Source organism: Podarcis raffonei, chromosome 17 (genome assembly GCF_027172205.1).
Source record: "Podarcis raffonei isolate rPodRaf1 chromosome 17, rPodRaf1.pri, whole genome shotgun sequence".
NCBI classification, from domain to species: Eukaryota; Metazoa; Chordata; class Lepidosauria; order Squamata; family Lacertidae; genus Podarcis; species Podarcis raffonei.
This window is the reverse complement of record NC_070618.1, coordinates 28,260,538-28,287,949: the sequence shown is the minus strand read 5'-3', so window position 1 is coordinate 28,287,949 and position 27,412 is coordinate 28,260,538. Positions and strand designations below refer to the sequence as shown.

At 48.9% G+C, this 27,412-nt stretch overlaps 2 protein-coding genes across 2 annotated transcripts in view; both read right to left on the bottom strand.

Annotated features, from left to right (window-relative positions):
• Positions 1 to 27,412, bottom strand: part of DMRT1 (doublesex and mab-3 related transcription factor 1) — a 230,960-nt gene that overhangs the window by 135,165 nt on the left and 68,383 nt on the right. The window lies entirely within an intron of this gene.
• DMRT3 (doublesex and mab-3 related transcription factor 3) lies at positions 342 to 18,645 on the bottom strand. Its single transcript, XM_053371179.1, has 2 exons — positions 18,129 to 18,645; positions 342 to 2,019 (listed from the first exon to the last, which is right to left on the bottom strand). Exons 1-2 carry the CDS (start codon positions 18,625 to 18,627, stop codon positions 1,055 to 1,057), a joined length of 1,464 nt encoding a protein of 487 aa, XP_053227154.1. The 5' UTR covers positions 18,628 to 18,645; the 3' UTR covers positions 342 to 1,054.

The following is a 27,412-nucleotide window of genomic DNA, read 5'->3' as shown; positions in this document are numbered from 1 at the left end:
TAACAATTCAGGCAGACGTATGAAACTGTCCTTAGAAATCCTGCATTGTAACAACATAAACTTACTGGTATTAAAGGCCACCAAGATATTAAACTGCAGCAGTGCAAACATAGTGCCGACATTGTGAATTCTCTACCACACTCAGCTAAACCCCAGTCCTTTGTCTCCACATCTCTTCTCATTCGACCCTATCAGTTTATGTACGCACCCAGTTCTCAGTTTAGCAGGCTGAAACTTCAGCTCAGAATGGTCTGTCAATAAAACCAGACTCGTTTATATGCTGTCCACACGTGCCGTCCCTCTCCCAAATATAAATGACATGGTTTAAAAAAAATAAAAAATCGAGATCATCATCCAAGTTTATTTCCCCCCCTAGAATCCTTAGCATGCTACAATATCCCAACAAATGTTAATCATGAGCTCATTTCTCACAAGACATTTTCATGCAACTCACAGCTGTATTTGACTTTCCATTGACATTATACAGGTTTCTATCTAGCCATGTGAATCGTGTTGAAGGTGTCTCCAAAAAGTGTGCACGCTTCCATTGCACGGGAGCGGCAGACTCTTGGCCAGTCTTTCATGACTCTTGGTTTTAAAACCAGGGTGATTATTGTCATAAAGTCAACAAGGTCCTTCTTAAGTCCATTTGCCAATGAATTATTTGCTTTTGATATCTTATGTCCTGAGGAGTCCTCTTCTCAAACACTGCATTCAAGTACAATATCAACATTCCCAACTGTCTGCAAGGCAAGACTTATTTGCTCCACTCTAAAATGTTCTGCAATCCCTGGTTGCTCACATCTATGCTTAAAATTAATCTTTCCCCCCCTTTTTTCTGCAATAAACATTCAGCACTAAAGCCATGAAGTGGTAGCTATTTGGCATTTTCCAGTGAAGTGCAAGAAATAAAATAAGTTATGTCTTTATTGCTAAAGGATAGTAACAAGCAAAATCGCTTTTTTTTAATAATACAGTAACAAGGGCCGTCATTCCTTCCTCTTGATACCCAGTAGTTCTGCCACATTGCAAAATATCATTGTAAATTGTCGTTCTAAGAGGATGTGTTTAGTATTCTAGAGTCTGAGGAGTCCGATCTTTCATCATAGTCGTCTTCTGTATAAATAGGCTGCTTGGAGACAATTGGGCATCCATCGTCAGGGATGGAGATCCTGGGATCTTCTGACGGCCGCGTAGGGAGCACTGGAGAACTTCGGAAGACGCTGGTGGTATTGGTGGAGAAAGGGCTGACATACTGAGACCTCAGCTGGTACTGCTGCTGCAGCGTCATGGTGTTCCACAAAGTGACATCGTTGGGCAGAAACGGGCTGGATTGGTTTCTTGCCAAAGTATTCCTCAACATCAGCGGGTACCGAGGTGGCTGTGGGAATGGGTGCTGTAAGGGGACAGCCAACGGATTGGGCACAACATTACTAGCGTCAGCAGAAAACCTCAGGGTGTCTGGAACTCTGAAGGCAGACCCTACAGACCACTTGGAGGAAGAAATGGGATACGAACCCAACGTGTGTTCAAAGAGGTGTCCATTTGAAGGCAAAACCAGACCTTCTGATTCTGAAGAAGTTCGGTCCCCCCCAGCTATGGAGGACCTGCTCGAGAGAAGAACCTCAACCGCACTCACCAGGTCACCCCCACAGCCCTTCAAGATTAATTCAAGCACGGTTGGCTTTTGGTTGGGAAATATCTTTTTTAACACCTCAAGGGGTGGCCGGTTGGCTTTCAAGCCAAAAGGCAGAGAAACTGTCCCTGACGGACCTTCGATCAGGAGGTGGTTTGGCTCTGGCTGGTACTTGGGGCTCTCAGGCCTGCTGTCCGCGCTGCCGCTGTTTTTCTGGATGGCGTAGCCTCCTTCATCCACGGACACAATCTCTGGGCTCTCTGGAGCAAAACCGCTCTTGGCTTTTGTCAAGTCTGGGGTGCTCCTTTGGTCGGCGTCTTTGTCACTGTAGGTCTCGGCACTGTCCACTCCGCTGGCATCCCCCAGTCGATCTTCGGTCATGTCTGTAAAACAGAGGGCAGATTTGTTATGCCAGGAACAGCTCTTAAAAGGAAGGGGAAGTTCCAGTAAGTATTAAAGGAGGCGCTTGATAATAAAGTCAGACTGCCGGTTCATCGACTCTGGGTCCTTCCCCATATCTGCTACCTTCAGGGCTGTTATGAGCACAGCAAATCAGAGATGGACCATTATATAGTTCAAATCGGGGGAAATAAATACAGTAAATAAACAAAAGTACAAAGATTCACAAAATGTTTAGGGGTATGTGTACCCCCAGGGGGGGAAAGCACTGGAGATGGACATAACAAAGCTATTCTGTCTGTCTCTGTGTCTCCCTATAACAATTATTGCAGATTTTGTGGAACTAGCAAAACTGACTTGCAGAATCCGAAATCAGGAGGAAGCAAAATTCCAAAAAGATTGGAGTAAATTTATGGAGTACATAAATAATAACTGTAGGAATTTGAAAACTCTGGCAGGACTGAAATAAATCTTACGATGTAGATAGGATTGGATACAATAAGAAACTGTGGAAAAGTAACTGACATAAGAAAACCTGTTGAAGGGAGGGAAGGAAGTCAATGCTTAGCAGAGTGTGGGGAAAGAATATGAGTAAATGAGTGTTGAATTTTACTGTATTTTGTTTGTTTGTATTAAATGAAACAGCAATAAAAAGCATTTAAAAAAAACACAAAAAAACAATTATTGCAGACCAAAATCCCTTGCGCTATGGCAGTACCCTATCATAGAATCAAAGGGCTGAGATGTACCCAACTGCAACATTGATTTGCTGCTCAAGATAATGTCAAAATGAAGTACCCCCTTTTCAGCCGAATTGGAAGAGAAATTTGAAAAATCAGGCCACTGATCAAGAGTCTAAGAATATGGAAAAGCTTCATGCCATCGGTCTCAGTTTTAAACTGTTGTATATCTTAACCTCACCACAGTTAACCATCTCTGTGACTCTGTTTTCTGCTCATATATTTGTGGTAAAAAGGTAAAGGGACCCCTGACCGTTAGGTCCAGTCATGACTGACTCTGGGGTTGCGGCGCTCATCTCACTTTATTGGCCGAGGGAGCCGGTGTACAGCTTCCGGGTCATGTGGCCAGCAAAACTAAGCCGCTTCTGGTGAACCAGAGCAACACACGGAAACACCGTTTACCTTCCCGCCGGAGTGGTACCTATTTATCTACTTGCACTGTGTGCTTTCAAACTGCTAGGTTGGCAGGAGATATTTGTGGTACATGGCCAAAAAAGCCACACCCACAATATAGGGAGGGAGGACACAGCTTCTGCACCTCCCAAGCTGTGCAGAAGAGGATGTTGCAGCCGCCTGCACTCTAAGAGAAACCTGCTGAAATCCCCCATCTTGTTGTTGGCATTCATCTGTCTCAAGAAACAATGGAGTGCACTTCTGGGGGTGAAGTTAGCGGCTGTGTTAGCAACACTGAAGTGACCTCCCCGGGGTGCAAACATGGGGAATGTGCATGGAGGTCCTGGGCTGCCCAGACAACAAGACCCGCCCCCTCAGCCTCGCTGATGGGGTCCAAAGGAAAGCAGAGCAAGATAATAATAAAAATAATAAAAATTAATGTTATTTGTATCCCGCCCTCCCCAGCCGAAGCCGGGTTCAGAGTGGCCAGCAACAATAAAAGCAACACAGTTCACATAAAATCACAATCAATCAATTGAAATGCATTCGAAAATCAATTCAAAATCAAATTAATGGCAACCATTGGGCTAGAGTTCTGTGAGGATTACCGAAGGAGGGGGTCAGACTGTGCCTTGGCCAAAGGCCTGGTGGAACAGCTCTGTCTTGCAGGCCCTGCAGAAAGATGTCAAGTCCCACAGGGCCCTAGTCTCTTGCGACAGAGCGTTCCACCAGATCGGGCCCATGGCTGAAAAAGCCCTGGCTCTGGTTGAGGCCAGTCTAACCTCCCTGTGGCCCGGGATCTCCAAGATGTTTTTATTTGAAGACCGTAAGGTCCTCCGTGGGACATACCAGGAGAGGCGGTCCCGTAGGTACGAGGGTCCTAGGCCGTATAGGGCACCAGCTTGGCTGCAGGAGTTGTTGGAAGGAGGCATATAAGGCACCATCCGAATGTCTTAGGGACTCCACTCGGTAGCAGAGGTTTAGGACCAGAGTTTTCCTTCTCCTAGATGGCCTCCCTTCCCAGGTGGACGAGCCCCATCTGCCCCTCACTTCCCTCTACAGCAGCCTTTCTCAACCTGTGGGTCCCCAGATGTTGTTGCACTACAACTCCCATCACCCCTAGCTAGCAAGGCCAGAGCTCAGGGATGATGGGAGTTGTAGTCCAACAACATCTGGGGACTCATGGGTTGAGAACCGCTGCTCTACAGCATGTGCAGAAACCGCCTTCTAGACCCTTGGAGCCATTCTTGGTCTTGTCCACTCAAACAGCCAAAGTCTGTCTTTGCATGCAGGGGAAACCCCTAACTCACCTGGTTTAGCTAACTCACCTGCACACAGCTCTTAAAGGTGCAGCAGTCCTCTCTCTCTCTCTCTCCTCTTCTGCATCTGACCAGCCTCAATATGGTGACTACATAAGTTACTACTATATGCTAATCCAGTCCTTTTCATTTATTTTATATCTTTGTAGAGCTCAACAAGCCACACCTTTCCATGACAAAAACCACAGATGTGCAGAATGAGCTTAACAAAGGGGATGTTCTGTCTGAGTCCTCTCCAACTTTCCTTCATTTAGGCAAATTCTGTGGAGCTCATATCTCGATGCAAAACTCTGTTTAAATAACCAAGCAGCAGCAGCAAAGAACCTGTGGACACTCATGCCTTATGTTCTAACGCATTGAACTCTATACCTACCCCAGCACAAAAATATTTATTTCCAAGTTTGTAAAATATGTACTCTTATTTAAGCTCATGTACCCTGAGACTCTCCCAACCACCAAATTTCTGGGGGCTGGAGGGTGAAGACTCATAAAACTATGAATCACAAAGGTGAATCATTATTAGGTCTGGAACATTTTCAGTGTGGTTTGAAAGAAATGCTTTATGTTAAAAATTCTGCTAATATTTTGGCTGTCCTTGAAATTACACATCCAGTGCTTTGATATTCAACTGAGCAGGGCTACAAGGTGTGATTAGAACCATTTACTGCACCCCTGCAGGCCAATGCATTTTGTGTGTGTGTGTGTGTGTGTGTGTGTGTGTGTGTGTGTGTCTTACGTACCAGAAATAGTTTTGATAAGATTAGTTAAGGTTACAACAAAATTTACAAGGTTGGTAAAATAACAGTTTTTATTAGAGCCAGTTAGTATTCAGAATGCACTCTGCAAGTTTCCATGTTGCATAAAACACTTTCATACATGGGTCATTCATTGAAAAATATCTGTAAAAGAAACAATAGATGTTTCTGAAAGAGAGTGCGTATTCCACACTTCCGTGCATCCCGTGTGTAAATCGGAACAAGGAACAATCTACAGAAAACTTGATTGCCGTTTGTTCCAACGTAGCGCAGGGCAAATGCAAAACCACTCAGACACACGCCTAGAAAACAAGGGGCATTTTTGCCATTCTTTACAGGGAAATCAAGGAAGTTCTTACAGGTCCAGTTGGGAACTTACATAGTGACTGAAAGAATTTGCATGCCTATATGATTCTATTCTGTCTTATACCTGATAAATCTATACACCTTAACTCTCTGGATAGCAGTTCTAGCTGAAGGACAATGTTTAGTTATGATTTATTGCTCCGTTATTCATTTTTATGTTGCCTTGCATATATCAAACTGTATCCTATTTAATTCTTCATTGAAACTAGAAGTCATCCAGAGTATAAGTTGAAACCTAACTTTGCTTAGAGGTCAAGCTGATTAAAATATATTTTGTTTTTTATGAAATGAAACTGCTTTGCACCTGGGATTCCACACATGCCTCTAATGGCTGTGCTGGGACACTTCAGTTTTGCATTTTCTAAAACTGAAAGCTTGAAAAATAGCAAGTTTGTTATTGGACTTGAGGCAGGTTCGGAGTCAAGTCCACAAGCAGTTTCCTCAAAAGTAGTGGAGCATCTTCTTTAGCTAAAATAATGTTAATAATAACTTGGACAGATTAGACCCTAACAATAAAATATTCTGAAAACAGTGTTATTTCTGAGCAACAGAAAGAGCAAAGGCATCTATTGATTTCCACTATCACTTTTTATTTTAAAACATTGCACTTGATCACTTTGCTTCTTTTAACATTTTATGCATGTCAGCCTCAGATTGTTCTTTCTCACTGAGGCGACAGTTCTTTGACACTGTGCATACTCCTGGATCTGCCAAGGAAGCACAAATGATTTCTGGCTGAATGAATAGCTGAATTTATCCCAAATGAATTTATTCATTTGTTTGTATTGGCTGTTGCTTTTCTGCTAAACAATCTGCAGCCTTCGTTGTTGCTTTCCACCGTTCAGGGGTTCACCTTCTATGCAGCTTCCTATTGTAGTTTAGAATATGGATATATTCACACTCACCCATAAAACAGCCTTTGCAGATTTGACGCCATGTGCCAAAGTCGCGTAATACTTTGATGGTTCTGAATCAGAGAGGGAGACCTCCAGAGCGGCCCCTCTTTTCAAGAATCAACAGTCTAGTCGGAGGGAGTTCTCCAGGACATTTGATGGATGAAGATTTCCCCCTCCCCTCACCTCAAAGCCGTTAAGCAGAAAGTGCTGACTAGCTGGCAGGGAAGAATTTCTCATCAATGCACTTTGATTGTATTTTGCAAACAAAATGCCTGCTGCCTGGTAACATTTCACTTGAGCCTGACCTTCCCCAAAAGTTATTGCTATCAGATTCGATTTACACTGTCCTCCCATGATTACTGTAATCTTTTAAACTGGGGAGTTCATTTATCAGGGAGGCAGGGAGTGTGAGTCAATCGTGCTTCTATCCATCAGATTTATAAGCTTCTTGCAGCTCAGAGGAGCTTCTGTTCTCAGGCCACGTCCCTCCCAAAAACAGCTGGATATGCTGAACCGCCTCTGGACTTCAGCAATACTTTCTCCTGTGGGAATGTTCAGGGAGGCAGAAGAGGATATATTGTTTATTAATATCCTTCCTAACTTGCGCTTGGGACACGGGTGGCGCTGTGGGTTAAACCACAGAGCCTAGGACTTGCCGATCAGAAGGTCGGCGGTTCGAATCCCTGCGACGGGGTGAGCTCCCATTGCTTTCTCCCAGCTCCTGCCAACCTAGAAGTTTGAAAGCACATCAAAGTGCAAGTAGATAAATAGGTACCACTCCGGTGGGAAGATAAACAGTGTTTCCGTGCGCTGTTCTGGTTCGCCAGAAGCGGCTTAGTCATGCTGGCCACATGACCCGGAAGCTGTACACCGGCTCCCTCAGCCAAGAAAGCGAGATGAGCGCCGCAACCCCAGAGTCGGCCACAACTGGACCTAAGGTCAGGGGTCCCTTTACCTAACTTGCGCTAGCAAGTTCCTTTACTGAGCAGAGTTTACATTCCCCTTTTTATATGCACAGCAGGTAGCTGGTTGCAGGCTTGTGTAAGCCTCTCACTATCATACAATTCAGTACAGTCATACCTCAGGATAAATGTGCTTCAAGTTATTTTTGGGTTGGGCTCCATGGTGACCCGGAAGTAGCGGAGTGCATTACTTTCAGGTTTCGCCATGTGCACATGCACAGACAGTCAAAATGAAGTCACGCGCATGTGCGGAGGCATGAAACGCGAAACACAACTTGCACACACACAGACGCACGTTGCGTTTGCTTCAGGATGCAAATGGGGCTCCGGAACGGATCCCGTTCGGATCCCGAGGTACCACTGTATTGAATTGTATGCTCCTGGTAAGTTCCCTTTCATCCCTCTTAAAAGAATAAACACACCACAATCTTGCATAAAGTATATAAAAGTAGTTTACTCACATTCTGTTCACAGTTGGATCCCAGAAGGCAGACTTAGTTACAAAGTATATACATGTGGATCCTATCCCAGGCTTCCTCAACCTCGGCCCTCCATATGTTTATGGCCTACAACTCCCATGATCCCTAGCTAGCAGGACCAGTGGTCAGGGATGATGGAAATTGTAGTCTCAAAACATCTGGAAGGTGGAGGTTAAGGAAGCCTGATCTATACCATAGGAGGGTAATCCCAGGGTCCTGGGATTTTTAGCATATCTAGCTAAAAAGCTGCTCCAACAACAGAGGAAGTCAAAAAGGGAGAGAGTGCAGCGTGCCCTGTACTTTTGTTACCTGGACAGGTAAGGTCATGCCTGCCTCTAAAAGGTAAAGGGACCCTTGACCATTAGGTCCGGTCATGGTCGACTCTGAGGTTGCGGTGCTCATCTCACTTTATTGGCCGAGGGAGCCGGCATACAGCTTCCGGGTCATGTGGCCAGCATAGAATCATAGAATCATAGAGTTGGAAGAGACCACAAGGGCCATCGAGTCCAACCCCCTGCCAAGCAGGAAACACCATCAGAGCACTCCTGACATATGGTTGTCAAGCCTTTGCTTAAAGACCTCCAAAGAAGGAGACTCCACCACACTCCTTGGCAGCAAATTCCACTGTCGAACAGCTCTTACTGTCAGGAAGCATGACTAAGCCGCTTCTGGTGAACCAGAGCAGCGCACGGAACCAGAGCAGCGCACCTTCCCGCTGGAGTGGTACCTATTTATCTACTTGCACTTCATGCTTTTGAACTGCTAGGTTGGCAGGAGCAGGGACCGAGCAACGGGAGCTCATCCCGTCGCAGGGATTCGAACCGCCGACCTTCTGATCGGCAAGTCCTAGGCTCTGTGGTTTAACCCACAGCGCCACCCGCGTCTAGTCACATGCAAAAGAAGTATGTCCCAGCCAGGAGGAAACAGGAAGTTTTTGACCGGCTGGACCAAACATTCCCCCGCATGTCCACTCTAGGAAAACAAAGAATGTGGTACTTGACTGCTACTTAGGTATCACATCCCACATTTCCAAAGTGAAGGAGGGGCCAATGAAGCCCTCTAGAGTTGTGTTGCCTGGAACGCAGGACACAAATCTCAAAGGCTGCTTAGGGACTCACGAATGCAGGGCTGGGGATCTGTGGCCCTGCACAGGCAGGCAAACCAACTTCCATCAGCCCCAGACAGCATGGCCAATGGCCAAGGATTATGGGAGTTATAGCAAAGGTGGATCTAAGGGAGCACGGCCGGTTTGGTTTCACCAGGTGCAAGGCTTCTGGGGTGCTGCAGAAGACGAGAGGCGGGGTGCCGGATTTTGGTGCTGCACATGGCGCTACTGGCATTTGAGATGCCAAGGTCTGTCACTGGTTATAGTTCCACATTGAGGGATAGTGGGGCAGGCAGGCAGGAACAAAACACTGCCACTTTTTCTACAACATGCTGTCATCTCATGGGACACTAGTTGCCAATCCTCTGCCCTGCAAATAAACAAACTTTTCTCTGGGAGAAACCCACCAAATCACTTAAGCAGAAGAAGAGGAAGGTTACATTAGCATAGGGATTAAAGTGCCACTTTTATTTGGAAAAATCCCCAAGTCATTTTACCATGACCAACCAAATTGTCAACTGATTTTGTTGGGACTAAAAAAATAAAGAAAAATGACTAAGGTTTTCTTTCATCTGCAGAGTTTATAATGATAACTCATCAAAGCAATTATATTTTTCCCCCAGAGACAGATGCTATCCATACTGCATAAGTAAGATACTGTTTAAGTAAGTTAAGGGACCAGCTTTCATTTAAGCAGATGTCAGCATTACATGTTATGAATTCTGCCCTGCGATCTGCTGGAGGAAAGTGGTAGTCATTGCTTCTTTAGCCCAGAATCCTGAATGTGTAACCTGTTATCTGTAGTACCTGCAGGCGGGGGAGGAGGGGGCACTTGCTCAGATATCCTTAAATTTCCAGGAGGGAAAAAAGAGATTTATTCAGCCTTCAATCGGCCCATAAGGCAAATGAGTCCTGAAGCTGACCTCATGGCAGCAACATCTGCTTAATTTTTGCACACATACACTCCTCCTCACTCCCTGCTTTGTGACAACATCTTGCCCAATGAAGATTTCTGAAGAATTTGAAAGCTTGCCACACTTTTATGATATTTTGGTTGGTTCGAATGAAGGAATTGTCCAGCTGTTTATTTCACAGGCCTTCAGTTTCAAGGAACTGATGCAGGACAAAATTGGCTTAATTGTAAAACAAAAAAATTGTCCAAGAATAATTCTATTTACAGCACTGACACTTTTTTTGTAAAAACAAGGCGCTGAACACAACGTCACTTGCAAGAGCACAACTTTCTTCTGAATTTCGCTCCTTCTCTTTAAGCCCACAGAACAAGGATGCTGCAGGTGATGTTTTGTTACATAAACCAAACCATGGCAACAGAAAGCCTCTTCCACAATAAAGGATTTATTACATTGTTTAAAATCTTTTGATGGGTGCTCAGGGTAAGAATATAACAAATATAAAACCTCAGAACACGTAAAAATCTTTTAAGTATTATATTTCCATTCATTCACGCTGGGAAAAATAGAATAAAAACAGTAAACACATATCTGCAGAAGGATGCAAGCAATCTCTGGAATCCTTCTCCCTCTTCTAAGACTTTTGGATTGAATTTAAATGTTTAAACATACCTCTCCCTTTTCAGGGAGAGCCACTGCATTGACACGTCTGTGCAAGCACAAATCAACCCCCTTCAATTAAACTGTTCCTTTCTTCTTCTGTTTTATTAAATTTTTATTTAAAGTCAGCAGCAAAATACTGGAGGGGTGGGGGAGAATTGTGTGTCCCCTCGCAGAAAGAAGGGAATCAATGTATCATGGGCCCTAAAATACTCAGCGGAGGACTTAGAGGCAGGAACCACATATAATAGAGAATAAAATCTTTAAAACAGCCATGTGTCTGAGTTATGTACGTGTAGATTCGTACTCCAGAACTTTGCGCACGTCGTTTAGAACCGGATTGGAGCAGCAGGAATCGCGATAAGACGAAATATGCAGATAGCAAGTTTCCTTTCTATCTATACGTCTCGCTATTTCATTCTCCCCACACCTTAGCCGCTTGTCGGCTACGTTGCTGACAATTGACAATTTGACAACTGACAATTTCTCAGTGGGAAATCCCATTTAAATCAGGAGGTCTTCGTCCCAAGCAAACTGGGACCGGATAATTGCAGCCTTATGGAGAGCAATCCTAAACATGTTAAGCGGGAGTGAACCCCACTGATCTTACAAAGCAACCCTCTACATTTTTACTCAGAAGTAAGCCCTATCGATCAGACTTTCTCCTAGAACTGCAGCCTTACTCCGCAGTGCGAGTGCGTAGAATTGTAGCCTCGCTTTGCTTACTGAAAACTTTAAGGCTGCGAACCTGCTAAGCACATTTACTCGGGAAGGGGAGAAAGAGTCGGGAATGAAACCCCCAAGAACACTCTTAACGCTTTCCCCCTAAAGTCCTACTAAAGGTCAAGGGACCCCTGACCATTAGGTCCAGTCGTGACCGAATCTGTCCTACTAGCTGCCGTCAAAATGCTTGCAGATTCGGAGGCAAAACTGGAGAAGGAAAAGCTCAGTCGGTAGGTAGACCATTTGACTCTTAATATCAGGGCTGGATTTAGGTTTGGTGAGGCCCTAAGCTACGGAAGGGAATGGGGCCCTTTCTATGTCCAGCTGTCCTTTGTCAACAACAAATGGTCGCTGTTTTTTGTGTTGAATATATGCTATATGGTAATTTATGGACCTAAAAGGTATCTAAAGCCATTTGCACATAACAAAATATGTACCGGTATTTTATCAAAGTTTTTGATCCAGTACATCCAGGTGTTTCTTTCCTTTGCATTTTTTGGGGGCCCCCAAGAGAGTGGGGCCCTAAGCTATAGCTTGTTTAACTTATACGCAAATCCGGCACTGCTTAATATTGATGAGATTTTTATAGAAACTAGGAGAGGAGATATATATATTTAGGTACTGTATTATCATTCCTTCCTCACCTTTGTAAATTCAGCAGAACGTATCCCTTTGCATCTTAGAATGAGGAAGCTTAGATAGGCCAGTTTTAGCCTGTTGGTTTAAGTAATCCAGGATTCTTTTAAGGCAGACTGGATTCCCCTGGTATTTCCCATTTTATTAAAACAATAATCACACAAACAGTCTTGCAAAAGGTAAAAATAACATTTACTCACTCGGAATACTTGTTGAAGAGTAACAGATACAGCAGCTTTTTTCAGGCAAGCTTAAAATGGTAACCAGGTTACAAAGACATAGTTGAGTCTGGTTTAAAATGGTGTCTGAGCAATGCAGCTCGGACATCCAGATGTTCTACATTGCTGAGATGAAGTTGAAAGGGCAAAGGGCAGAGAGGAATGCCCGGCCAGGTGAGGAGATTATAGGAATGGATACGCCTTCCCCTAACAGGGCACTGTGGGAGCGTCTCTCAGAGGGAACTTACAGGACTCTCAGCTTCAGCTCCTCTCGTGCGCCTATTTAGCAAACATGCATCGTTGGCTTGACTGCATTGTAAAAATCCCACAAATCTCAGGTTCGTGGGTTCGAGCCCATTGGGCAAAAAGTTCCCTGCATTTTAGGGGGTTGGACTAGATTACCCTCGGGTTCCCTTCCAACTCTACAATTCTATTATTTTTATGCCAATTCTTTTTATTGATTTTCCATAATTTTTAACAAATTGTCACCAGGCTATTACAAATTAATAGAATTATTCTAAAGCATCACACAAACCTTTAAATTCATGCTTATTGAGTAGCGCGCATTTCCAAAAGTGGGGCTGGAATCAAGTGGGAATATTTATTCTGGATCCGTAGGGAATGGTATACTATTCATTCCAAAGAACCCTGTGGAACTGGAGTGTGGAACGCGATGCGCTGGGCACGCAAGGCTGCAATCCTATCCAGAAAACAACATTCATTCGGATTTTCGGAAATTAAAAATAAATAAATCCCCAACTTCTTCCCAGTGCATCGCGTATAAAAGTGAAAACCCAAGAGGACTAAGTCGCGCGCCCTTCCTCCCCAAAAACCCAACAGTCGAGGTTTCGCCGTGTGTTGCAATATTTTCTTTGGCCCCGAAATATCTAAATGCTTCGGAGACGCGGCGGCCTACATTAATTCTCCCCACCTCAGCCCCGAATAATCAGGGCACCAGCTTCCCCTTCGCCTGCTTCGCCCTTCCTAATCTAAGCGCCTTTACGCAGCGCCGCAGTCCAGGCCCCCTCGGAGCAAGGTCGACGGCTCCAGGGTTGTGTTCGAGTTCTGAAACCTCTCCCTCTCTTACGCACAGAAGCAGCCTCGTCTAAGACGACCCGGTGTTTGTATGGGGTGGAGAGGGCACGCCACACTATTCTTTATATGGTATGTATCCCATCCCAGCCACGCTTTCCAGAGGCCGAAATGCGCGCAGGTACCCAAAGTCCGGGCGGAAAGCCTTCGAGGAAGGGGTCGAGCTGGGAGACCGTCCCGCTGTGTCCGCAGCCCCTTCCGCGCTCCTTCGAGGAGAGGGGTTTGTTCCCAAGGGGCTGGTGCGCTGGATAGTCAAACGCATCTGCGAGTCTCTCCTTTCGGAGAAAGAGTCACCGCCAGGTTTAAGGGGAGAAGGAAAATTCCCAAAAAGTTTCCTGACACAATCCGCCACGAAAGGGTCACGGCAGTTGTACAAAAACCAGCATTCCGTGTGCTAACTCCGCACACGCACTCAACAACGTCTAACCTTGAGAAGGAACGCGACGCAGCGTACTCCTGTTGTTACACGAAAGTAACCTCGCTTCATTTCGAAAGAGTCTTGGAAAGCGAGGAACGTCTGAGTTTAAGGTCGCCCGGCCTAAGAGGAGGCAGGGAGGCCCCGAGATCCGCCACCTCGAAGCCAGTTCCGGATCAGGCCCACTTCTTGAAGTCAAAAAGCGCTCGTTTCCCACTCAACGGGCGTCGTTGGGGATCGAGGTATACTATAAGTTGACTTAAACGAGGAACATCCAAAGCGCAGGGCAAGATCCGGCGGCGCGCCTCAAACCTTTGCTTCCAAGTGCAACGGAACTCCGGAGAAAGTCCATTGTCTTCAGGGGGTCTTCTCTGAGCAAGACTAGTGTTAGATGCCACCCACAGATCTTCATGCGAAATCTGCACGGTTATATTTTAAATCCCCGCACCTGGAGCTCAGAGCCACTGCGCATCCTGTTCCTCTGCATGTTTACTCGGAAGTCAGACCCAGCAAGTTTAATAGGCCTCTCCCGAGTAGAGGATACTGTTGATACAATTTTTATTTTTTCCACTTCCTACCCCTTATCACATAAAAAATAAATGCACATTGGCAGCCTCCTGTTTGATGGGCTAAGAGAGGGAAGAGTTTAATTACCTATTTTGGGGGGGGGGGACAAAACTAAATTGACAGTTTTACAACAATTCCAGTCGGCCCAGAATGCAGCAGGTATGATAGCCAGCAGAACAAGGGGCTGAGTGCGTACGAAGCCTATTTCAGAAGCGCTCCCGTCGTTTGTCAACCCTTCCTGGCGCTCTTCGGAACTGGTTATGCGCTCAAAGCCTTAAACGTTTGGTCTAGATGTCCAAGAGGGCCTTTTTCGTGCCGGCACCTCAAGAGTAGGACTCCTTGCTACGGCAGAGACTCGCTGTTCCCACTGTCGAGGGAAGACGATTCTGCTTAAGCGAGCTTTTTATTAGCCTTGTTTTGTAATCCGGACTCTGCGAAGTTTTAAATGTTTGGTTATTTAAAATAATTGTAATTGTTTTGTTATGACTGTTGCATTGGTTAGTGGGGGGTGATGGTAAGCTGTTAGCTGCCCTGGAAATGCACCAGATAAAGTTATTTAAAGAAATAAAGATTAGGAGGGTTAAACGTTTGATTTATAATTATGAAGGTGAGTGTGAGTTTGGAGACAGAGGACATCACCACAAGAAGGAAACTGTCTACAACGAATATACTCCGGGGTTTATACACTCTCTCCCCCGCCTTGTTTCCCCGCCTCCTCTTTCATTTTCCAATTAAACAGCAAAGGTTATTTCTACTAAGTCCCCTGCAAGCTAGCAGAGTACTTTGAAACCTGAGAAAAGTCGCGAGAGGGGCCTTGATCTTGCGGGGAGCCGGCTCTCTCCACACACCCGCGCGCACACAGCAAAATCACATTGGACAAAAGGAAAACAGGGCGATAGTCGTTTCCTGACGGAACTGGCGGGACCAGGGCGGCTTGTGAGTCTCTCTGAATTTCCTAGAATGGGCCGCAGAGGTGATGGCGCAGGTTCCGCGCAGAAACAGCTGCCGAGATGGCAGATAAACCCTATAAATCCTCTCCCAGGGAGCTGTGAGGTCCTGAGGGGATTTTCCCTGCTACCCTTATTAGCTCGTTACAACCTTTCTTGCAGCGCCGCAGGACTGCTGCTGCTACAGCCGAATCAGCCGGGCCCTGAGCGCCGACGGGTCTCCAATTTCACCAGGATGTTGTATATTTTTAGGATTCTCTATTCGTCGCAGTCTCCTCGCCGATTTGACACAGGTCGGGGACTTGTGGCCTGAATCTTTCCTGTTTCCACCAAGTTTCTGCAGCAGAAAATCTGGTGGTGAGTAAAAGCCTACTCGGGCTGCATAAACAGGGCAGACACACATTTTGATTCTCCCCAGGTCTTTGCATTATCTGCAACAAAGCTTGCCCTGCGATCCTATGCCTGCTTACCAGGGAGAAAGGCCTACTCACCAAGTAAATGTGGATAGGATTGGGCAGTAAGTCCCTGCTGCTTACAGTCCGAGCCTTGGTGCAGTTAGGCGCGCTGAATCCGCGCAACATTGAACTTCCCAGCAGCTGCACAGGCTCAGAGACTGCACGACGCCGGCTTAAGTACAGTGCAATCCTGAGTACGACCACTCAGACGGACGCTCGACGGACCTTCCAAGAGGGCAAGGCGAGGTCCCAGGGGCCTTTCTTACTCAGGATCCGTTTTAAGGGCCGAACCTGCTTACATTACACGGGCTCTTCTTCTTCCAGAGCACAGCACCTCAGGTCACTACAGCCAAACAAGATAACCGTCCGTTTCTCACGCTAAAAATAATGGCTTCGAACGATCACTAACCCGCATTTCACAGCTCAGTGTCTCTGGTTACGCTCTTTGATATTTCCCCCACTTCTTCCAACTATTAAATTACCTGGATCGACAGGAATGTAAATTCCTTCTGTCCACCCCAAAACAGCATCTCCTCGCCGGTCGTTTCCGACTAGCTAAGTGTTGCGGTCAGCCTGTTTTTCCAAAGCCAAGCCATGGAGTCCCTACTTTTGAAAAGTGTGATATTTCTATGGTAGTTTTTGTTACGTGACTCGCACCATGGGGGGCCCTGGGTGGGTTATGCGGATTCGCCGGGGCTCACGGACTACCAATTGGGAATTACTATTACTATTTAGCACTGGGAAGAAGCAGACTGGACCGAGAGGGGGTCCGGCTGGTTTTATTTATTTTGTAAACGAACCCGCAAACAGCAGCTGCTTGGCCCCCGAGGACCAGCAAAGTTATGGATGGGCTCCCTGGGCTAGAAGGTCCCTATCCCTGGCTCAGTATTTATGAATCCCCTGGATCCTTGACTCCAGTCACCTTGGGGTAGGAACTCCCCCCCCCCCCGGGATTCCGCTTCACAGGGCGGAGCGCGCAGAGCAAAGGACTTTCAGCCAAGATCGCGACAGGATCGAGCAGATCCCGCGAGTTGTTATTCGAAGCGGAGGCCCCATAGAGCTCACGAAGACTTACTCCCCAGTCGGGGAGTTTAGAGTTCACCTTGGACGGATAGGTGGCACCTCATCTGTACCGCGGATCTGTTACAAACCATACCGAGGTCTCTGAGAGACGTCGTTGGGGGGGGGATCGAAATGTTCTGAAATATCAGGTTCCAAATGGCCGGAGGAAGATGTCCCCGGGTCCTGCAGGTGATCACACCTTTATTCACGGAGGAAGAATCGCTGTGGAGGCGCTGTCCGGCTCCTTCAGCGCCCCTCGACGGCAAGGGAGCTGAGGAGCCCCATGCTGGTGACCTGGCAGTAAGCATCACTGGACACAACAGCGCTTACTTCTGAGTAAACACGCGCAATGTTGTAAGAAAAGCTCACAGACGGCCCTTCGGGGGTGGTTGTCTCTCAGCCTCCTCCTTGTTGTCCCGAAAAGAACTGGCGCCCTTGGGAAAAAGGAACGTCCGCGGGTGCAGGCGAGGCAGAGACCGAGGCCGGGTCCCTTCCCCTCCTGTCCTCGGCCTCGCGCACAGCAGCTTTCCACCCCAAAATCCGGTCCCGGTTGGAAGAGAAGGGCCTGTCCCGCCTCCTCATGTCCTCACTGCGCGTCTTGGATGTATGACAGCAGGCGAGCACTCTTGGCAAGTTCAGAGTCTCCCTCGCTCCCCGGACAACGGGTCACGCCGCCCCGCCAAGGAAAGCCGTCGGGGGACCAAAGGCGCCCCATGCCGGCGATTCTAGTTGCCTCCCAAGAATGAGGCGGGAGAAGATGCGGTTCCTCCCCAGCGCAGCACCCACTTCCCAATTGAGACCGTTCCCCCGCCCCCGCTTTGCTCTTCCCCTTTCTTTCCCGACAGCAGAAGAAAGAGGCCGCCGCACACCAGAGAGAAACCTCCCCACTCCCCACCCCCCGCGAAGTTTGCCACGGCCCGGGGAAAGTTGTGTCCCTGCGTGAGCCCACTTGGGCGCGCGGGAATCTCCCGATTCATTACAATACCCCTTTAGCCTTTGCCTAGGGATCGGGCCCCGACGCCGTAGGCATACAGTTTAAGCCGGAGAGCGACTTGCAACTAAATCTCCACTAAATTTCAACCGGATTTGTTTTTTTATTTCAGCGAAGTTACGACGGCTGCCTACAGCTCCACTTCGGAAAGAGCCTCCGTCCTCACCACCTTGTCCCCCGTCTATGTCTGCGGGAACTGCCTGCTTCCTTAGAGTAAATTCCGGGCCCCGCCGCCTCCCCGAGTTCCGGGGCTGAGATATGGTTCTGTCGCCTGCGCCCCGGAAGCCGATGATCCCTTATAATCCAGGCGAAGTCAAAGCAGCCTAGTTTAAGCCCCAGACCCCGCTGGTTGCCTCTGGGATCCTTGCCCCCCCTGCACCGCCCCCCGCACTCCCACTTACCTGCTTTGGGCAGCTGCGACGGCTGGACGGCGGCGGGCTGCTCCGAAGCCCAGCGGAGGGCTGCGGCGGCCAGTTCCATCGGCGGGCGATGCGATGTGCCTGGGGGTCCCTCCGAGGGGGCGACGGCGGCTGCAGCGGCTCCTGCTGCTGCTCCTACTCCGGGGTGTCCCGTGGTCGTGGCCCCAGCCGAGCCGGGCGCGGCGGCTGCGGCGGCGGGCAAGGCGCGCAGGGCGTCGGGGATGAGGCTCTCCAGGCTTTCGTTGGCCTGCTGCCTGCGCAGCGCCACTTGCGCGGCCATGACGCGCTGCCGCTCGATGATGAGGATGCACTTCTCGCACGTGCAGTCCTTGAAGCGGCAGTAGCGCTTGTGGCCCTTCAGCCAGGACAGCACGCCGTGGTTGCGGCAGCGCGCGCACTTGGGCGTCCGCTGCAGGGGCGCCCGCGCCGGAGGCGCCACCGGGCCTCCCATGTACAAGTAGGGCGAGCCGTAGCCGTTCATGGCGCGCTGACAGGGCCCAGGAGCGCGGGCACGGCGGCGGGAAGGCGGGCGTGTGCGCAAGCCGGGGAGAGCAGCCTCGACGGCAGTCCCGGGACAGCCGCTACGGCCTCTGCCCGCCGCTCGCCCGCCGCATCCTCACGCACAAGGGTCTCGCCTGTGCGCGCCTTCGAGGCGGAGCTGGAGTACCGCTAGCAGACGGGCTCTTGGCTTGCCCGCCTCTTCCTCGACGCTCCTCCTCCTCCTCCGCGGCTGCGCTTCTTGCTCTCGTCGACCAGGCAACCACTCCGCCCCTTGCAGCTCCTTCCCTCCGCAGTCGCAGAGATCAGCGGCGCCCCTCCTTCCTGTCAAGCCGCGGCGCCCCCTGCTCTGCCCTCCGGGAAGCGGCCCTTCCTTTCTCGAGAGGTCGAGGGAGACGGAGCGCGAGAGGTGGGAAGGGCGCGCGAGGGGCGCCGGTGCGTCCTGGAGAGCGCGGGAGGTTGCTGGCGAAGTTCAGGGCGCCTTTTCCCTTCCACCGCGCGCAACGGGATCTGCTGACTGGCTCAGCAGCAGCTAAGCGGAGCGGAGATTGCAGCTGTCTTGAGCTTTCCCCGACGCCAGTTCTCTGTCTCTCGCTCCTTCACGTGCGAGCCGAGCACCAGACACAGCCCAAAAGGAGCTCGCAATCCCACACGATCTCTGGATGCCGCTTTGACCCGCGCGCTCTTGGCACCAGCGCGATCTGCCCGCAAGACTGCAGGCTGACGCGTCTGGCGCGCCCGTCTGTACCCAGAGGATCCCGGCTAGGAAATAAGCGGCGCCCCCCGGCAAGCCTCGCGCGGAGGAGTTGCTGGGAAGCGATTGGCTCCGTTCCGCCCCCTCCTCTCAAACTTTGAGGACTAGGGATTGGTTAGGAGCTGCCTAAAGCCGGAGGGCAGCTTCGAGGCTTAACCCTTTCCTCTGGGCCGTCTGTTTTTCACCAGCAACCGCCTTGCTACAAATGTCCAAGTGCCTATTGGGAGGGGGCCTTAGGCCCAGACCAGCCCCTCTGAGTGTTATCCCCTCCATCGAAAAGAAAGCAGGAGAGGGATGCTTTAAATTGGCACGATATTATCTGATGGGGGTTGGAAATATGGAGTACATGGCAGGGAACAATGCTTTCCTGAGGAGGAGCGGGAGCCAACATCCCGCTGCAGGATTCTCGTATCTTACGCACTGCATCCTTAAACCAGCCACTCCGGCACAATCCTGCCGCCTCCAATCTGACCTGCAGGTTAAAAGACCTTATTTTTAAATGTTCGCCGGACCAGCGCCCGTGTCTTTAACAAAATTATTCCTGTCCGAAATAAAATTTAATAACGCTAATTTTTTTAAAAAAACCAGCAACTGGTTAATAGTCAATTTCTCAAAACGCGCGGCTAGAAAGGCTGAGGGATTCTACAAAAATCTAAATACAGTGACCACGCGCCCGTGACAAGCTTATAGCAATAATTCCGCAGGACTATATATCTTTGTATCGGATTTAAAAATGAAATTAAAAAATGCGCTATTATAGAAACGCTTGATTTGTTCAGGTAAATATACCAGTCGGTTTTCTTACCAAACGGAAGAGAAGAGCAAACGCTCCCGGTCTCTTTATCCTGTTTGTTGGCTGCCGGTTTGTTTGGTTTTGCTCTGCGTTCCGCCTGCCTGCGAATATCAGCCTTTGGTATTTAATCAGCGAATGGTTATGTTATTCTCTCCGCCAAACGCCTCCAGAACAGAGTGGGAGCCTTAGAGTTGGGAGCTCCTTGTCCCTTAATTTCTAAGCGCCAACCCCGTTTTAGTTAAACTTTTATTTCGAAATGCCACCATTAGGAAAGTTAACAAGGTCTCGTAAAGGCCGGCGCCGGGGGATCTATTTTGTGCAGGCCGCCCAAGCAGGAAACAAGGCAGGATCAGGCCCCTAGACCCACCTGGCCCGGGAACCTGTTCTCACCGTGGCCAAACAGGTGCCCGCGGCCTGGTTGAGCCAGAAGGTGATGACTTAAAATCCCACGGAACGGGGAGACGCATGAAAGGAGATCAATTCAAGTTCAATAACTCAAAAATAACGCCTGCAAATGCGTCGATAAGTGGCTTGAGGAGCGCTCTGAATCGTGTTTTTAAAAATTACTGTGGAAAGATATAGGCAGGAGCATCCTTCTCCTCCACAAATCACAACGGGCGTCCAAGCAATGTTTTTTTACAAAATACAATACTGCAGCAAAAGTTCCTCATTATATATCGGGCTTCTTTAAGACGAGAAGGGAAAGGAATCAATTTAGCAAAGAAAGAAATATTTCTTGCGAGTGTAATAAAGAGAAGCAGTGTGGCTGAGAGACAGGGGACGGCGGAGCGAATGGATGGATGAATGAAACACATCTCTGGCTCCCTGCAGGATATTTCTCTGGCCCCGATCCAGATGATATCCTGCGCGCTGGCGACCCTCACCGCGCTCCTTTCGACGGCTCTCCGGTTTGGAAGCGGCGGGTCTTTCTGGCAAGACAGGCGCCCCCCGACGCCGTTGCTGAGCTGCATCGCGGGGGGAAAGAGAGGGAGGGAGGGAGGCGATCTGGCGGCCCCTGGAGAGCGGCCTGGCCTCTCCCCTACCTTAGCTCCCGAGGGGGCTTCAAAGGCACGTTACGCAGTGGGGCGCGGGGAGGGGGGCGCCCTTTCACTGGGGTCCAGCTCACGGCCCTCGGGCCTCGGGCCATTGGATGCCTGGCTGTCCCCTTCGGGTGGGAATGGCGTCGGGGTCCCCCTCTCTCTCCCTCCCAGCCCCTCGTATTTGACAACATCTCCCCACAGGGCCAGGTTCGTATTTATGTTGCTCCGACGTCCCCTGCCTGAGAGTCTATTGTAACCCAACACCTGACGAGAGCGAGTCCCATTGCTGCGCGCAGAAAAGGTTTAGTCAAGCACATAATGGGATCGCAGCAGAAAGCTTTTCAGAAGCGGGGCCCGCGGTAAACTTCACCACATGAACTCCGTTTCCAGGGCTGTTAAGCTTTTAATTGGGGGGAAGAAAATCAGAAGGAGAGAGGAGGAAATTTCAAGGCGACGAAAACGTGTTCGCAGTTAGCGCCCCGAAGAATAGCTTGAAAGGAGATGAATGCGCCAAACATATGGTCCCAATCACGTCGCGGGGAGAGAGAGAGATTTGGCCAGCCCAGGGGTCCTCCGTTGAGGGATGGATGGGAAAGAGCTGCCACGAAGCCGAGGCGAGGGGAAGGGGCGCAGGAATCCGCCCGAGATCCCCTCCCGATCTTTGCCCCGCTCTAGCTGATCTCCTCCAGGCATAATCGACGGCTTGTTCCGAACGGCAACGAGGGCGTTTTGGACTAGCTTCACATCTCACTGAGATATTGTTGTGTGGAGATTATTTAGAGAATGTAGGAAACCTCAGAAGCACACGGCCCTGGGGGGGTGGGGGGGACGAGCTGGGCCGGGCGGCCGGGGAGGGTGGCGTCAACTCCGTGGTACCGGTTGCCCAACTGTCCGCGTGCCAGTTCAATCAACTTTCCTAGGGGAGAAACCTACCAAATTAGCTCAGCGGAGGAAGAGGCCGGTTACATTTCGCACGCCTGGCTAATACGCTGCCACTGTTTATTGCGCCCGATCCCCAAGTTTCTTTGTTGCGTGACTAATTGAAGGTTTCAGGGCGGTTACTGAAGCTATAGCAGCTGCCTTGGTCAAAAGCCCATTTTTGTTGGAGAGCTTCTGCGCTCCAGAGTTTCCCGCTACGCCACTTAAGGAAGCGGCGGTGTCTCCACCCAAGTCGAGCCAAGGAACAGACGCGCTTCGAAGGGGGAGAAAGGACCTATCAGCGTTTTCAGAAGAGGTCCTTCACTGGTGAGAGCGCTATGCAGTCAAACACACCCTTGGCCGCAACAAGCCCCACTGACTAAAGTCTCACGAACGTACAGAACTCTCAGGACCCCGTGCGCAACGTGAGACGCGCTCTCAGGCTCAGAGAAATCCGTGGGGCGCAGAGCCCGCAGGATGTTACGCTGCAACCTGACCCCACAGGGAAGGCGCGTTTTACTTCCGAGGAACGGGGCAGGTGCTCTGTCGTCTTTGAAAGGCCATATCAGCAAGCGAGCATATTTGTGTTCCGACAGTACACGGTGGGGCATGTATTCGGAGTTCGCTTGTCACCACCACCATACATTTCGATTCTACCGTCAACTTTATAGGGTGCGTAGAAAAATAATAAATAAACCCGGGATGGTGGGTGCGCTGGAGAGAAATAACATTCAGGAAAAGCCTAGGCATTTTGGCTGATAACTTTGAGTGAACCTCACCAAATTCGGAATAAACATACCTGGGATTCAGTTGTACCGTGCATGCTCTGGTTATCTCCGGCTTGGACTACTGTCATGCGCTTTATGTGGGGCTACCTTTGAAGGTGACCCGGAAACTACAACTAATCAAGAATGCGGCAGCTAGACTGCTGACTGGGAGCAGCCGCTGAGACCATATAACACCGGTCTTGAAAGACCTACATTGGCTCCCAGTATGTTTCCAAGCACAATTCAAAGTGTTGGTGCTGACCTTTAAAGCCCTAAACGGCCTCGGCCCAGTATACCTGAAGGATCATCTCCATCCCCATCGTTCAGCTCAGACACTGAGGTCCAGCTCCAAGGGCCTTCCGGCGGTTCCCTCACTGCAAGAAGCAAAGCTACCGGGAACCAGGCAGAGGGCCTTCTTTGTAGTGGCACCCGCCCTGTGGAACGCCCTCCCAACAGATGTAAAAGAGATAAACTACTACCTGACATTTAGAAGACATCTGAAGGCAGCCCTGTTCAGGGAAGTTTTTAATGTGTGACATTTTTAATCTTTGTTGGAAGCCGCCCAGAGTGGCTGGGGAGACCCAGCCACATGGGCGGGGTACAAATAAATTATTATTATTATTATTATTATTATTATTATTATTATTATTATTAACCTGATATTGCGTATGTTCTCTGACATCGGACCATAGCTGTCAACTTTTCCCTTTTCTTGCGAGGAATCCTATTCGAAATAAGGGAATTTCCCTTAAAAAATAAGTTGACAGCTATGCATCAGACACTTTAGGAATACAAGTCCCACTTACAACCTCAGGGTTTATTTCCAAGCAAATATACGGGCCATTGGCGTGTCGGTGTGATTTGAGCATTATCTGCCCCATTTATTTGACAGAGCATTCACTTCCCTGGAAAATTACTCCTCAGTATAAGGACGTTAGGATCGGGACTCTTACATCGTTCCAGGAGACGCCAGAACGTTCTAGTTTTGCCATAGAACCGGTTTACAGCAGAGTGTGGCTATTACAGGATTCTGACCAGAGGAAATCAATTGGCCGTTTCTCAAGCTGCAGTTGTTGTTTTTCAAAGACTGGGCTGGAAGAAATGGAACAAATGCTTCTCTCCCTGCAAAGTTTGCAAAGGTCTGCGCGTTAGTCCGGTCTGGACCTCTGTGGCAAGAATGTCCTGAGCTGGAAATGGCTGCCCCGCGGCTTGCCCGTCCCTGGGGGGCGTTTGACTTTCGGGGCACAAAGCAAGTAGCCTCCTCGTTCCCGAGCAGGACTTCGGTGGGATCGGACCCCCTCTGAGCTGGAAATGAGCCACGCATTGAACTGTAAAGGCTGCGTTTATTTTTATTTTCTATTTAGGTTTTTTTGTATGGGAAAAAAAATTCACACAGCCGAGTTTATATAATCTGGAGAACGAATGAGCCCCAGCTGCATAGTAAACAGCCGTGGAAACCTTCGGAAAATGAATAGAATTAATAAAGGTCACTGCTCACCAGCCATTCATAAATATTTGGTGACACGTTTCTTGTTCAGGTTAACTCGCCGCCCACGCCCGCTTTAATATACAGGGAAATTACTTGTTTCTAGCATGCAAAAAATACAAGGCTGGATCAGTTTCTACAAAAAGCAGGGCTTCCCTTTTCTTTTTGTTAAATATTTGCATTGTTGCTTATTGCTTTTTAAACAGGTTACAACTCCGTATTAGGATCTCAAGGGGCGAATTGGAGGAAGTCTCGGCGTGATTATGGGATGAGGGCCATTAGCCCAGTCCAACTGACTTTTTTTTTTAATGGGGTGGTTTAGAGAACAACATTTTCGCTGTGTCCAATAAGGTCTTACTCTGAGCGCACAGGATTTCAGCCGCAGAGGTGCAAGGAAATCAAGATTTGGAGAAGGCTGCGCGTAATCCAGCCCAAGAGAGAAACTGTTCTGATAGTCACAATTTTTAAAATTTTTTAACCGGACTTCCAAACGAAAAACTGGTTAACAATCCCCCCGCCTTAAAATCCGTTGGTGTTTGTTTGTTTGAGAATGTACTCGAGGTGCTTACGGTTTCAAGAGGACACGAAAAACACCCGTGGTGGCAGGACCAGGTAGGAGGACGACCCGTTCCTTTGGCTCGCCACCAACCCCAAGCCGGGCAGACCTTTCCCCTCTGCACCCAGTTCCGCCCTGCCCCCGCCCCCATCCTCCTTCAGGCGCTTTTCCCGGGGAACTCACTGCACCCCCCGCCTCTTCCAGGTTCCTCCACTCTAACCTTTTTGGACCAACCTGCTAAAGAGACAGTCTGCTGCGAGCAGTATTTGTGCGTCTCGTTATACTTTTATAAACAGGCCGTGGGATATGACTGATGAGTAGACGTTTTGGGCTTGATCGGTCATATGAAGCCATATATTTGCCCAGGAGGAGGGGGTGGAAGAATGGGAAATATATAGAGCTCTAGAGGCCCGGAAGGGAGGGCGGTGGGATGGAGAGAGAACGATCTACGCCCTCCTCACCTCCCCCGTCACTTGCAAGACGTATTGGCGCTAAGAAATCAATGACAAGTTCAGGACTGGCGAGCCCCGAGGTGGGAAGACGGCGTTGAATTCGGAGACGCAGCAGGAGGAGGCGGCCAGGGAACTTTTGCAAATTGCGTAAAAGCGGGAGACGGGTGGGGAGAGATTCCCTGGAACCTGAGACCGGGGGCGAAAGGGAAGTTTCAGTTTTCCAAAGTCTCGGGGTCGAGCTGGTCTTTGGTGCGCGCGCCCCTCCCCGCTCGCCTTCCCCCGCCCCCGACAGGCGAGGCAGCTCGCCTCTCCATTGCCTTCTGCAAAGCGCGCAAGGGAGCTAATTGGAGAGCCCCGGGAGAAAGGTTTCTCCTGAAGAGGAGACGCGCAGCTCTGCCGCCTCCCTGCTCTGGGCGCACCGAGGGGAAACCGGCAAAACCGGTCGAAGGGCGCGAGGAACTTGGCGCAAGGAGAGCAGGCGTTGCAAGCCCGTTTCCGGACCGCTGCGAAGCGTAAGCGCAAGAGATTTGGCCCGAAGATGCAACCAAACCCAAACGCACCGGTCGCCTCTTGCGCGTCGGCTGCAGATCAGGCTGGCCAGTAAAGGAGATGTCCTTTGAAGGCTACTGCGTAAGCCACGTGTCAACAGGGTGGGGGCATTGCCTACCCTAAACCCAGGCGGCTGGGGCCGTGGCTACGCAGCACTCTGTACATGCGCAGGGGCAGCCTAAGGCCACTTCAAATGCCGCACGTTTGTATTGCTCATCCTTGGTTTGTATCTGTGTAGGGAAACTTAAAACATTAGCGGTGGGGAGGTCAGTTTTTGCAGCGCAGGAGAAATGCTCTAATAAGACACTTGAGCAAGTTAGTCCCTTGACAAGATATAGCCGGCTGAAGATCCCTGTTTGCAAAGGAACTCACAGCAACGTTTTACTAGCAAGGTTCTTCTCCATCTGAATTTTTTTCTGCATGACTGATGCAAATCGGCCTTTGTGTTTTGGAATCATGTTTGCCTTTTCAAAATATGCACAATTTTCATTTTCTTAAAACGTAAGCTGATCATAACTGAACAGCTACTTGCGGGAAAGTTCCATTTAAATCTATCAGACCAACTTTCAAGTAAATGCAAAGAGAATCAACTGACGCGGATACCAGAATCTGGCACTAGTGAAAAGTGGCTGCGTGTAATTAATAAACACTCCCAAAAGAGTAGTTGCCTCTTCTAACACAATCGGACAAATCATTTTTCATTCTATAGAAATGTGGAGCAGGAAAAAAGGGGCATTCAAAATGTAACAATAGAGGAATACCACCAATTTCTCATAGACACCAGTGGCAATGTTCAGTCCAAGCATTTTAAGATGACCATAAAACTTTTGTTTCCCAAGTGCAAGACAATAGAGGGCAAAATTAATGTTTAATATACTCCAAAAATGAAGAATTTTGATTTTTTTCAGGGTGTAAGATGCAGGCTGCAGTGCTCCACCCACAGACCTGGAAGTTCCATTGAACTCACTTCTGAGAAGACATGTATAGGATTGCACAGCCATTGTTGCAGATTCAAGTTTGGATTGTCTAATTTTGGTTGTGATTTTAAAAATAATACTTCCTTTTCCCATCTTGATTTAATAACTCATTCTTCTGATGGGCTGTGTCTTCCTTTCCAGGGGAACAGCAGCTCCATGGATATGGCTGGATAACTCACCTGTGGAGTGGGGCAGGGGGACAAAGTCACCTCATCTTTTAAGTAACCTAGAGCTAATTACCTACACACAGGCCTGAGGTTTATACCGGTCTCTTTAAAACTGGCCCTCTTTCTGTTGAACCTAAAACCTGTATTGTCTAGAACCTCTATGTATTGGCAATAATCACACATGGCAAGAACAGTCCGTGTGGCTCTCATATACTGTATTTTTCGCTCTATAAGACGCACCAGACCACAAGATGCACCTAGTTTTTGGAGGAGGAAAACAAGGGGGGGGGGGAAATCTGAATCTCAGAA